General features: G+C 37.8%; 1 protein-coding gene across 8 annotated transcripts in view; it reads left to right on the top strand.

The window, feature by feature from the left end:
• PTPRG (protein tyrosine phosphatase receptor type G) overlaps positions 1–12,258 on the top strand; it is a 745,385-nt gene that overhangs the window by 702,039 nt on the left and 31,088 nt on the right. For all 8 annotated transcript variants that reach the window (XM_042447272.1, XM_042447274.1, XM_042447270.1 and 5 more), the window contains 2 exons: positions 11,123–11,219; positions 12,055–12,137. In XM_042447272.1, the coding sequence (XP_042303206.1) occupies positions 11,123–11,219; positions 12,055–12,137 (180 nt within the window). The remainder of the gene's footprint in view (positions 1–11,122; positions 11,220–12,054; positions 12,138–12,258) is intronic.

Genomic DNA, 12,258 nt, shown 5'->3' on the forward strand with positions numbered 1-12,258 from the left:
TGTTTCAGGAAAGCATCATTACCATCACTTCTTGGTTTGATGGCCTGTACTAAACTCCTACCACAATGTTGATTTTTCTGTCTCCATTTGTTTTTACCCAAATGATCTCAGGGTCATAATGTTTCACTTGTCTGAATTTATATCAGGACGTCTGTGCAATCAGCAATTCCTGGGAAATTTCTAGCTCATTGTGTCATGTTATTAGACATGTAGCAATTGGATTTTACAGATAAATTTAGGAAAATAATATTTGAAGTTTGTAAAACTAATCAGCAACTTGTTTCAGAGGAGCATTGGAAATGAATGAGTCATTAAACCCGTGTGTATTAAATCCCAATCAGCGTTAGCATGGACAATATAATTAAAAGCTAAATTAGCTATAATGGCTCAGCATAGTTTTAACTATGACTAAAGAGCGATTAAAACCAAATGCATTGGATTCAAGAGTTACTGGCAATATGTTTCAGTGGACAAATAAAATGAATTGTAGCGTAATATCTTGAAACAAAAGTTGAACACCAAGCAAAAAATTATTCACTATAGTGGCCAACCTGGACAGTGAGAGAAAAAGCGAATAAGAAAAATAAATCATGCCAGAATCCTAAAAATTGGCAAATAGAGACATATCTACTGTAACAGCCTAAACCCCACTGATCCTGCCCTAAGCCTATCAGACTTCCAGCTTCCTCATAGTAGTGCTTTATTTTTGAACATTATTATAGTCCTTCTTCATGTTCCTTCCAATTGTTGGTGCAAACAGGCAAAGGTAGATTTAAACTAAGATGGAACTCAATTGAAAATTTGTTTCACAAGACAACTTCATTTTAATTTTAAAACTATATTATAGCTTTTGAATCAATATTGCAAAATCCAGATGTGAAATCCAAACAATAGCTAATAAATGTGTTAGTGTTTAGGGTGCCCCAAGATTCTTTGTTGTTTTTGATGCAACATTTCATTCACAAACTCTGGGTAGGCTTTGTTTTGTGTGTATTGTGTGGAGGAGGCAGAATAAACATTAGCTCTGTTCAGATTAAGCAGGGCCTATGCTATCTCTGCCTTCCACACTCCTAACCTTCCTGCTTTGAGGAGAATAGTCTGCAGAAGACTTCTGTAGATTTCAGTTGAACACATGTAGTTAGTTCCCTGTCATCCCAAAGCCAATTGCAACAAGGTTCCCCAGGATGCTTCTAAGCATCTTCAAACAAACATGCATATTTTTATGGTAGAGGTTATCACTGCAAACTTGAGACTCATAACAATTTCCTCATTATGGAAGCAAAAATACACAATGCGGACAACCATGTCAAGGCAGATTTCAGAGGGTTTTATGTCAAAGAAGGCAGTGCCAATTTTTCCACAGTTATGAAATAAGTTTATTTCTTAGTTTAGATGGCATGGGTCAGGTGTTAGATTACATATAAATATCACATTTGTAAGTTTTCAGGAAATAACCATTAAAGTCAAGAAAAAGTGATTAGCAAGATGTTTCTTTTCTAAGAATTGTATGCATTCCAAGTTGGCCAAATCATCTATAAATGAAACTTCAGCTGAAAACTTGAGAGAATAATCCTTCCTAGAAATCTTAGTTTCCTATCATCAAGTTCATTGTTTGGGGGGGAGGGTTCCCCAGCCAATTTCATGAGCAGTACTTTAGCAACCCTAGATTAAATGAGTTTTGTAAACCAATAGTTTCATCCCCTGACTAAATGAAATAGAAGCTTTTGCAGGAACAGCTTTAATAATTTTCTCTTTAGCAGTCTTCAACTTAATTAAAAATTGGATTATAATATACATTAGACCTTGTTTCTTTGGTAGAAAGCTCAAATGTCCATCTGAGCTTAGATCACATGGATGTGAGGAAGTCAGTCCATTAATAGCAAATATGACATGATATATTTACTATTATATTTTATTCCATCTCTTTTCGAAGGAGTGACACTTACCCACCACATACATAGAAGAATATCACATGGGAGGCTTAATGTGTGTAAATTGTCAGGAAATAATCAGAAATCGTGGGAAACCCATGAACTGCATTCACATCCCCATGCGCTTCTCCCGTAAGTAAATCATCATGGAGGCATCGACGCTCCCTTGTCCCATCAGTAAAGCATTCTTGGAGCCACTATTGGGCAATAACGGGATCTTCCGTTATGTGTACATATGAGCATATTTGCCTTGAATTTCCTGAATACCTTTTACTGCTTTGTGCTGGCTGTGTTCCGTAATAAATGTTGTTGTTGGGATCTTCCGTTATTGTAAATGGCAGATCTAAGACTGCTTTATTGATGGGAAAAGGGAGTGCCAGTGCCTCTGTGATAATTTACTCACGGGAGAAGCATACGGAGGTGTGAATGCAGATCATGGGTTTCCCACGATTTCTGACAATTTACACCTGGTAAGCCTCCCATGTGATATTTTTCATAGAATTGCACATATATTTTCCTCATAACAGTTTTATAAGGTAAATTAGGATGACTGTCTCCTTCAAAGTCACCCAGTAAATTTCTTTGAATTTGGGTTCTCTGCACAACTTTAGTTATAATATTATAGGGTATGTTTGAAGGAACTGTCTCATTCAGAAAAACGTTAGGAAAAGGCAGCTGGAATTGGCATCCTTGAGACTTTTGTTGGTGTTGATATCTAGGGAAGCCTTTCACAGTTTAAGTGAAATATGGTATGTTATACTACCATCCTAATTGTAATAATAGTTAAGCAAATCTGTACCTTTCACAATATAGTTTGAATCTACGCACCAGTTTGAGAATGGTAACAAGTTTGATGCCAAAATGGACATGTTTAAACATATATATCAGCTTGTTCGTTTCTGGGGTGTATATAAGTGTTTCCATGCTGTGCATGACCTCTCTCCTATGGAATCTTTAAAGTGTGCAAACCAAGTGGGGAAACGTGTCTGAAGAGTCTAATTACAGACCTCAGCCATTGCATTTTTTTCTCCCAGTTATTTGAAGACTCAGGAGCTTTTTTGCTGTGCATCACTGGTTTCAGACTCTATTCACCTATTGTTCAGTTTTCCCCTATGGCATCCTTCATATTTTTTTCTCCTGTGATGTTCTGTGTGTGTCAACAGTTTCATGAAGGGCGTTATTTTTAAAATGAAAAAAATTATTTGAATTTGAAATGTAAGCAAACTTCATGCAGTTCCTAGTTGTGAACACTACACATTGCAAGATCCAAATGAACACCTCTGTACTTTGCATTTTTGATTAAGCACTTTACAGTTCAACTCTTAACACTTATGTTATCCTATTTAACTGACACAGAGCTACTGCATTCTGGGTCTGAAAATGATGTTTAGATTTTCTCAGGTTAATAATATTTACAGAAATGGTCAGTTGTGACCAGTTTCTCTCAGCACATATTCTCATCTCCCTTCTCTATTAGTATTGTTTGGGCCAGCTGAGACTTCAGTACATTGGAGGAAATCATAAACCCTACGCATTAGTAAGGTTAATTAACTTAGTGACCTTAGAAACCAGCTCCATTTGGAAAAGCCCTTCAAGATACAATGGCAACCGATCCATTTTCTGTGCCTTATTTAGATTGATTGTAGATAATCCCATAGCAAACACTCAGTTCTGTTTCTGACATTAGCTTTTTTTGGCACATGTATAAAATCTCACTGGCTTTGTTCAAATTATTTCTATAGTATACTGTAAAAATTGGATCTGTAAATTTTATAGTAGAAAGGCACTGGATCAACAAAAAATTAAATTGTACTAGAGGCATTTACTTAGCTTTTGTTTTACTTTACCCCATAAAGTGCCAAAAACATTGATGAGGCAAGGTAAAAAAATAATCATCTTAATAAATTATAGACAGGCAATGCTTTAGAGCCATTTTTAAATAGATAGTGACATAGAAATGAATGGTCACTAACTAAAAACTGTCTTGCAGTAATGAATTCCATAGTTAAAACTACACTCAGTGTGAAAAAGTACTTCCTTTTATTGGGCCTGAATCTGCCACTGTTCAGCTTCAACTACCTTCTTGATCACTTTCTTTCTGAACTAAAAGGCTCCAAACCTTGTAACCCTTTTTATAGGGGAGTTGTTCCCCTCATAAATCACTCCTTCCACCATTAGCCCTCTGTGCATTGGGAGGCAATTGCTCGACCCCCGAGTCTATGAATTAGGACTTTTTCTATTTCCCTTGGGGGTTTGATTTAACTGAGGGGGCAGTTTGAATGAGATATAAGGGGTGGGGAGGGAAGAAAGAATTGTGAGAGGAGCCCCAGGGCTGAGAAGGAGAGGGGGCACAAAAAGTCCCAGGGCCATATAATACATTGCAAAAAAAAAGTATCTTAACAGACCTGAGAGTGATTGTAATGTCTTCGCTAAATCTCCAGCTGCCCAAGTCTTCCATTAAAAAACCCATTTATCAATATGATTCAGGCATCACAAAGTGCAAAACACCAAAGCTACGTGGCCCTAATGATAGAGCCTAGTTCATAGAATTACTAAGCCCTAGTTCATTTTTGCTCCACAAGCATTTTCTGTAGTTCTCCTAAAGGAAGGTAGGCAACTGGGCCAGGTCCAGGGATCATTTTTCTGTCTCTGTGGGCCACAGGAATCACTAACAGTAGCAAGAAAAGTCCCCCTCCCCCAAAAAAAAACCTGGAAGTAGTGTTCTTTTTTAAAAAAACTGGCATTTTTCAATGTCAAAAGGTGAGTTGCCACCCCTTGAGGCTTCAGTTAAATTTCTTGCCAGCAAAGAATCATCCAGGAGAGCCTAGTAGGTTCAAGGGCTACAAAATAAAGCCTTGGATTGGAAACAACATGAATGCACACAACAACAATAGAGTTGGAGTGTGTATCACCTGTTTTATTTGGTATCTGAATGACTTTGATATTGTTTGAAGGTGCAGTTAACATTATAGAATACAAATATAAAGGTGGAGCACAGAAGAGAAAAAAGGTGAGAAAAACATGAGAAGAGGCATTGGCACACTGAGGAAAGAAATAATGGTAGTGGCCATAACTCCTCCACTGCTGCTACCATACCATTGAGTCCTCCGGTTACTTTAAAAAGACAGAAGAAAAGCAAGGGAAGCATGGCGTAGTGGTTTGAGCATTGGACTGCAACTCTGGAGACCAGGGTTCGAATCCTCACTCGCCATGGAAATTCACTGGGTGATGTGAAGTCGAAGGCTTTCATGGCTGGCATCCATATTATTATTTTTTTGTTTTTTCAGGCTGTGTGACCATGTTCTAGAAGAGTTTATTCCTGACATTTCGCCAGCATCTGTGGCTGGCATCTTGAAGATGCCAGCCACAGATGCTGGCGAAACGTCAGGAAGAAACTCTTCTAGAACATGGCCACACAGCCTGAAAAACCCACAAAAAATCACTGCATGATCTTGGGCAAGGCACTCTCTAAGCGTCAGAGGAAGGCAAAGGCGAACCCCCTCTGAACAAATCTTGCCAAGGAGTCCTGCTAATAGGTTCACACCATAAATTGGAAATGACTTGAAGGTACACAATAGCAACAGCTCCTCTGACATGATTTCAGAGGTCAAATCCTAATTCTGAAATAGAATAGAAATGGCCTCTCTTAATTAATGCCATTGAGTGGAATAGCAAATTAGCAGCAGCCATTTCAACCCATCCCTAGTATAAACTAGTTTTGTGTTAGCAGGTCATCTTCAGAGCATCACAGGCTGACACACTGGCCAACATAATTGATCTCCTGGCTAATGTAACTTCTAGTAATTTGAGCAAATGGGAACCACTCAGTTGTGGTTTTGAAACTGCAAGACTGGACATCATGAAACTGGCATCCCAAGTCATTATTTTGTTCATGCTAGGAAAAGGTGACATTAATTCTATGCATGCTGTAGTCCCTGAAATTGTATGCTGAAATAAATTGTTTAGTCTGAAAGATTTTACAAGATTGTTTTTTTCCTGCCCTCTTTATGAGTTGAATGTTTGGAAGAGCAAAATGGCAAGATTAGGAACAGGGGGACCTGACTTTCTCTGGCAGTTTATTTCTGAAGTTTGTCTGTTAAAAGGAAAAGGAATCCTTTGCCCATACTTTCTTTCTCGGTGCTTAAGGAGCTTTTAGTGTCCACAAGTGAATGACAAAGCCTGAACATTTGCTTTTGTGCTTTGAAACTCTTGCTTCTTTTCATCAACTGCCTGACAGTGATTGCTGTCAGTTCTATATAATCTCTTGGTTTTCCAATCATCTTGATTATCTAGGGCATATACCTTCTCTGGGATGCATTGAGGATGAAATCTAGAAGGTCACTTGCTTGTTTGTTCAGTATATTTGAAAGGAGCCGATTGTTACATTTGAAAGGACCTTGAAAGACTGGGACATTGTCACACAAAAAAAAATCTTAGTGAAGGCAACTGTTTGGAGATGATAGGGAAGGATAAAAAAAAAAGAAGCAAGACAAGGGAAGAAAGAATAGGGAGTGTTTTGGAAGGCAAAGCAAGCCTACCTAAATGAAGGAGTTGGGGTCTGGCTAAGAGATGGATGCATAGATAACAGAGAGAGAAATCCAAATGAGAAAAACTCTTATTCTACTTTTGAATAGTGGCCATCAAAACTCCATGAGGTGAGAGGAAAATTTTTTGATGTCTCCTAAGTTCCTCCCAGAACTGGTATCGCCCCCTCTTTGTTTCTCCTTATTCTCACCCTCTTCCTTCCTTTTGCTATTGTTATCTACCCACAGTCTTGCTTTGAAAGAGAATAGCAGCACCCACTCTGCACACCACTGGTTAGGCATAAATGCTTCCTTGGTCTGAGGACCCTTCAGAGCTAGTCATTTGGGCCCTGGCCAGGACAGACACACTTTGGTGATCCTGTCATTCCATCACCTAAGACAGTCATTAACAGAATGTGGCCCTTGACAGAAAACCAGTTTGCCCTCTCCTACTTCAACAAAAATATCTTCCTCTTCTACTCCAGAAGTTAAATAAAGCCCACTGACCATGTGGATTGTTGCTATTACATAAAGAACATGTATGCTCCAGCTGAAAGTTCATGGTGCTGTGGGTACTCTCTACATCGTGATTCTCGCCTATATTGCAGAATATCATTCATTTTGTAACTGTAGCATGAAGGTTTCAGAATCGGGAGGTTTCAGTGACCTCCAGTGAGAATTAGTGTCCACAGATGCACTGAACTGAGTGACTGAACCCTTGAACTGTGTAATTAATACACATAATAGAAGTGGAATTTTTGTCAACTTATTGATTAGGACTAATACTCCATTGCCCTAGAATCATAGGCCTGTTACAGACTGCCAAAATAAAGCTGCTTCGGGTCTCTTTGGAGGTATGCTATTTAAATGATGCATGTGTCCTAAGAATCCGGAAGCTGCACCAAAGCTGCACTCCGGTGCTTAGGAATGGAGTGTGGCTTTGGCGCGACGTCCGGACTCTTAGGACCCATGCATCATTTAAATAGCATACCTCCAAGGAGACCGGAACAAGCTTATTTTGGCAGTCTGTAACAGGCCATAGAGTCCTATGTTTATACTTTGATTTGTGTTTGGGGGAAGGATAGCAAGGGAGGCTGCAAATATCTGTGTAGCTTCTTGATGACATTTTTGCATAATCCTGAACTCCTAATTACACCTGCTGTTTTTTCCCTAACATTTCTCTTGATAATTCCTTCTATCTCTTAACTCCTGATCCTCCTTTGCCACAGCTGTGCTGTACTAATGATGTGCCTTATTAGGAAGCTTCTGTGTTAACATGTGGTGCCCAGGGTGACAAGGAGTTTTATATCTGTGTAACTCTGAAGAGGGATACAAGGGATGCTGGATTGCATTTCTGGATATCCTGCAGAAGTGGTGACGTAGCAGACAAAGCTAAATATATGAGACAGTAACTAAATATATAATACAGTTGCTGTTAAATTATTTTAAAGAGGGCATTAGAATGTGTTAAAGAAATGTCAAGAGTTTAATGTTTCTAATTGGAATGCAGGGAGGTAAACTTTTGTGTTAGTTTATTTAGCAATTTTTAATTTTTTAACAAAAATTAGAACAATTTCTTGTTGTTGTTGTTGCTGTCATGTGTCTTCAGATCATTTCTGACTTCGGGTGACCCTAAGGGCCTAAGGTGATCCTATCATGAGATTTTCTTGGCAAGTTTCTTCAGAGGGGACTTGCTATCCTCTGAGGCTGAGAGAACACGACTTGGCCAAGGTCAGCCAGTGAGTTTCCATGGCTGATTTCCAGAGTCATTGTCCAATGCTCAAACCACTGCACCATGCTGGTCTTGCAAAGTTATCCATTACAGTACTCTGATTTGAAAACCAATTGTGGGGGATATCACTGTTTTCTTGAAGAAGATGGTAAAGCTATCAAAAATACTTTGACACTGAGGTATCATATTTTGTGAGGTTGATGTCTTGAATTGGATCATCCTGCTAATGTGGTACTGTATTTACTACAGTAGAAAATATAAACTACAACAATCTTTCATTTGATTTATTTTCTCATTCTAAAAGTGCATTTCAATGAATGAGACAGTTTTTATATATGACTGTGCCTCTGAATTATAATAGCCAGAGTGGTTTAGTGGTTTGAGCATTGGACTATGACTCTAGAGACCAGGGTCTGAATCTCTACTCAGCCATGGAAATCCACTGCATTAGTGTAGGCAAGTCACACTCTCAGAGGAAGGCAAGGGCAAATCTCTTCTGAATGCTGCCAAGAAAACCCCATGATTAAAGTAACCGTAAGTCGGATACAACCTGAGGGCACACATAATGACAACAACCGCTTAACTTTATATTTTGCTTCTTGTCCAGATTAGGACTGCTTTGGAAAACTATGAATTCAACTTATTTAGAAAAAAATAACTATGAATGCAGTTGGTTTTAAATTCCATATATTTGCTTTATTTTAAAAAAAGAAAAATTACTTTATATGCTTTGCCTGACCGTTTGTATCTTTTTCCAAATGTCTTTTCCCCCAAAGCTCAAAACTGGCCTAGCTTTAATTCTTTTTTTAAAAACAAACAAGCATAACTTTAAATAATTAGAATAGAAACTTTAATAATCATTGTACAAGATGGACATTGCTTCGAGTATGGGAAAATATAAAATTAGATTAATGCAGAAAATCCCTCTTTGGATTTCACCTCAGGAGGCATTTCAACGTAAAGAAACTTCACAAGGGATGAGCTGGCTCACATATAAAATTTTGTTAAGGAAAAATCAGGATGGTTCATACAGTTTAAAAACCTAGGAAGAGTTAAATTGTGAGGGTTACAAATTAGATTGATTCCCATATAGTTAAGGAGAATGTAGAACATTCAGTAGAGATGAGTAAATGGGAGTATACGTGGACAAAAGGAATTAAATATACTGTGTCTCAAAATCTCAGGGAGAATTATTACAAAATGTTCTTTTGTTCATACCTGACACCTGAGAAAATATCAAAAATTTATACGACCGAAAATAATTTATGTTGGACATGCAGGAAGGAGCCGGGAACCTTTTTTCACTGTTGGTGGTCGTGCAAACTAGTGAAGAGATAATGGGAAAAGGTGAATGATACAATAAGTACAATAAGGTTAAGATACAACCCAAAATGTATTTATTGAATATGTGTGATGACAAATTGGAGGAAAAGTCTGATAAAGTCCTTTTTTATATGATCACCATGGCAAAAATGACTTTAGACCTGAAATGGAAATCTAAGGAGATACCTGATGTGAAAGAATGGATACCAAAACTATACGATGCAATTGAAATGGACAAACTAAACAAGATGATAAAGATATAAGAAAGTAAAGGGGTGGAAGGAAGACTGGGCATTAGTTTTACGTTATTTAAAGAAAGAATGGGGCAGCTTAGCCATAAGTAGCTTTGAATGTTAAGAAATAAATAAACATTGTATAATATTACCATGGACAAGTATACGGTGGTGGGCAGGGCGGGTGAGAGAACTAGAGGAACTATTCATAAAGGTATAAAAGTAAAGTTGTATAGTTTAAAGACACTGTTAGATTCGATAGATAAATGCATATTTGAGAACAAGGGTAACATATAGATTAAGGGTAGTAGGAATGTAGAAGGAAAGGGAAAAAGCAGGAAAAAAAACAAATAATAGAAGTAAAGAGAATAGTATAGACCTAGTAACTTTATAAAGAAATGGTAATAAAACATACTATACTAACACATATGATATACAATAAGTAGATGGGATTTCGAAAGGGAAGGTGATAAAAGAAGGACAAAAAGTATGTAGGTAATAAAACCAGCATTGGTAAGAAGGAAGTTTTGGTTGGTTGGATGGGAAGAAGAGGACAGTATGTAGAATGAATATGTTGAGAAAAGGGTCTGATAATGTGAGAAGAAGGTGGGGGAAAGTTAGAGAGAAGAAGGTTGATGAAAGTAGGTAAGAAGGAGAGAGAGTAGGAAGGGAAAGAGAAGGGGAGAAAGGGAGAAATAGATAGAGGGTTAGAAGGGGAGAGAAGGAGAGAAAAGAAGGTGAGAATGGGTTGGAAGGATATTTGGCAGGAATGATAAAGGATGTGTGGGAAGGATTTGAAGGGAAGTAGAGTAAAGGGAAGAAGAGAGAGTATGTATTAAGAAGGATAGAAGATGTTTAATTGAGTTTGGCTGGTAATTGGATATACAGTAATACCGATTAGTGTGTCATTTTTATGAATAGGTATGGTTATATATGTGTTTTATTACTGTTGTTTTGTTTTGTATCATTTGTGTTGTATTTGTTTAATAAAAAAATAATATTTTTGAATTAAAGGAACCCATAACTGATGAATCTCTATTTTGAATAGTTTTTAAAATGTGAATGTGTCCAATTTCTGACCATATTGTAGCTCTTGCAGGTTGAGAGAAAGATGAGTAGCTGTAAATGCTTTGTGAGGGATTTTGCACCAGAGTGAATTTTAATCACCAAGGATTTTATCAGCTACTAGGAGCCAGACAACATCCTTAATAGAACAAGAATATGTTTAAACAGCATTGTGCTGGAAGAATACTCATGGGAATAGAAAAATCAATTACACTCCAGAATTTCAATGTGTTCTGAATGAGCTGTTTGTGAAATGAGACAAACAAAATGTTTTGCACTCATCTGCCTTTTCCAATTTAATTGTTTTCTTAAAAGGAAGTGCAGCGTTGTACATCCGACATGAACATCACTGCTGAACATTCCAATCACCCCGACAACAAGCACAAAAACAGATATATCAACATTTTAGCATGTGAGTAATAAAGGCCTTAAATAAACCTGTTAACCACAACAGTAAACACTGTGTGCATCTTGCATGAATGCCCATGTTCTCAGCATGGGGTTAACTCAAGCAACAGAAATTAGTTTTCATCAAAGGGGCAGAATGACCCTCTCAGGCATACTTTCTGTGGGAGGTAATGTTGACTGTTTGGCATTAGATGTTTGTGGATTTATTAGAAAGAGCACACCTGCCTAAAGATTTTGCAGTTCAATATTCTAGATTAAATGTCTGTTTTATCCTGGAATGCTAATCTCTGAAGAGTGATTTTAAGGGATGACTGTTATGAATCAAAGGATGAGATGCAATTTTACTTCAAAGGGCTTGCAGAATGGAACTCCTACTCCCTGGATCCCTCCACTGCCCCCAAAATTGCTGCAGAAGATCCCCTAGAGATTTGAAAGGCCAGGGTGTGAAAAGGAATGGTACTTTCCCCCATCGCCCTGATAGAGGCCTTTTGTCATTGTTCACTGGATTTCACCCCAAATGATAATTTTACAATCCTTGGGGTTCTGTGGCCTTCTACATTTGCTAATGGGTCTGTCACATTTTCACGTGTTCCAAGAAAAAAATGTCACTACTTCTTGATCACTTGCTGAGAATTAGTACCACTGTTTTCTGGACAACAAGTGATGTCACTCGTGCATATTTTCTGGACTCTTTCCTAATGTGGGGCAGATAAAAGGGAAGGGGTGTTGGTTTATTAATTCGGTAGATAACGAATTCCACTTCAAGGAATCCACAACCAGAACTATGACTCCCTAATATTTTTCTTGTGTTGTTTTATGTTTCTGTTTGCTTCCTGCAGATGATCACAGTAGAGTGAAGCTAAGACCTTTACCAGGAAAAGACTCGAAGCACAGTGACTACATTAATGCCAATTATGTTGATGTAGGTTCTGCTTTTCTTTTGTTTTCCTTTTTTGCTTTCTTGTCTCCTTTGAGAAATAACTGTCCTACAGATGGAACAGAAGCCATCTTGTAGAGATTTTGTTTGTTTACTAACTCTGCAA

Source organism: Sceloporus undulatus, chromosome 2, assembly GCF_019175285.1.
Source record: "Sceloporus undulatus isolate JIND9_A2432 ecotype Alabama chromosome 2, SceUnd_v1.1, whole genome shotgun sequence".
Classification (NCBI taxonomy): domain Eukaryota; kingdom Metazoa; phylum Chordata; class Lepidosauria; order Squamata; family Phrynosomatidae; genus Sceloporus; species Sceloporus undulatus.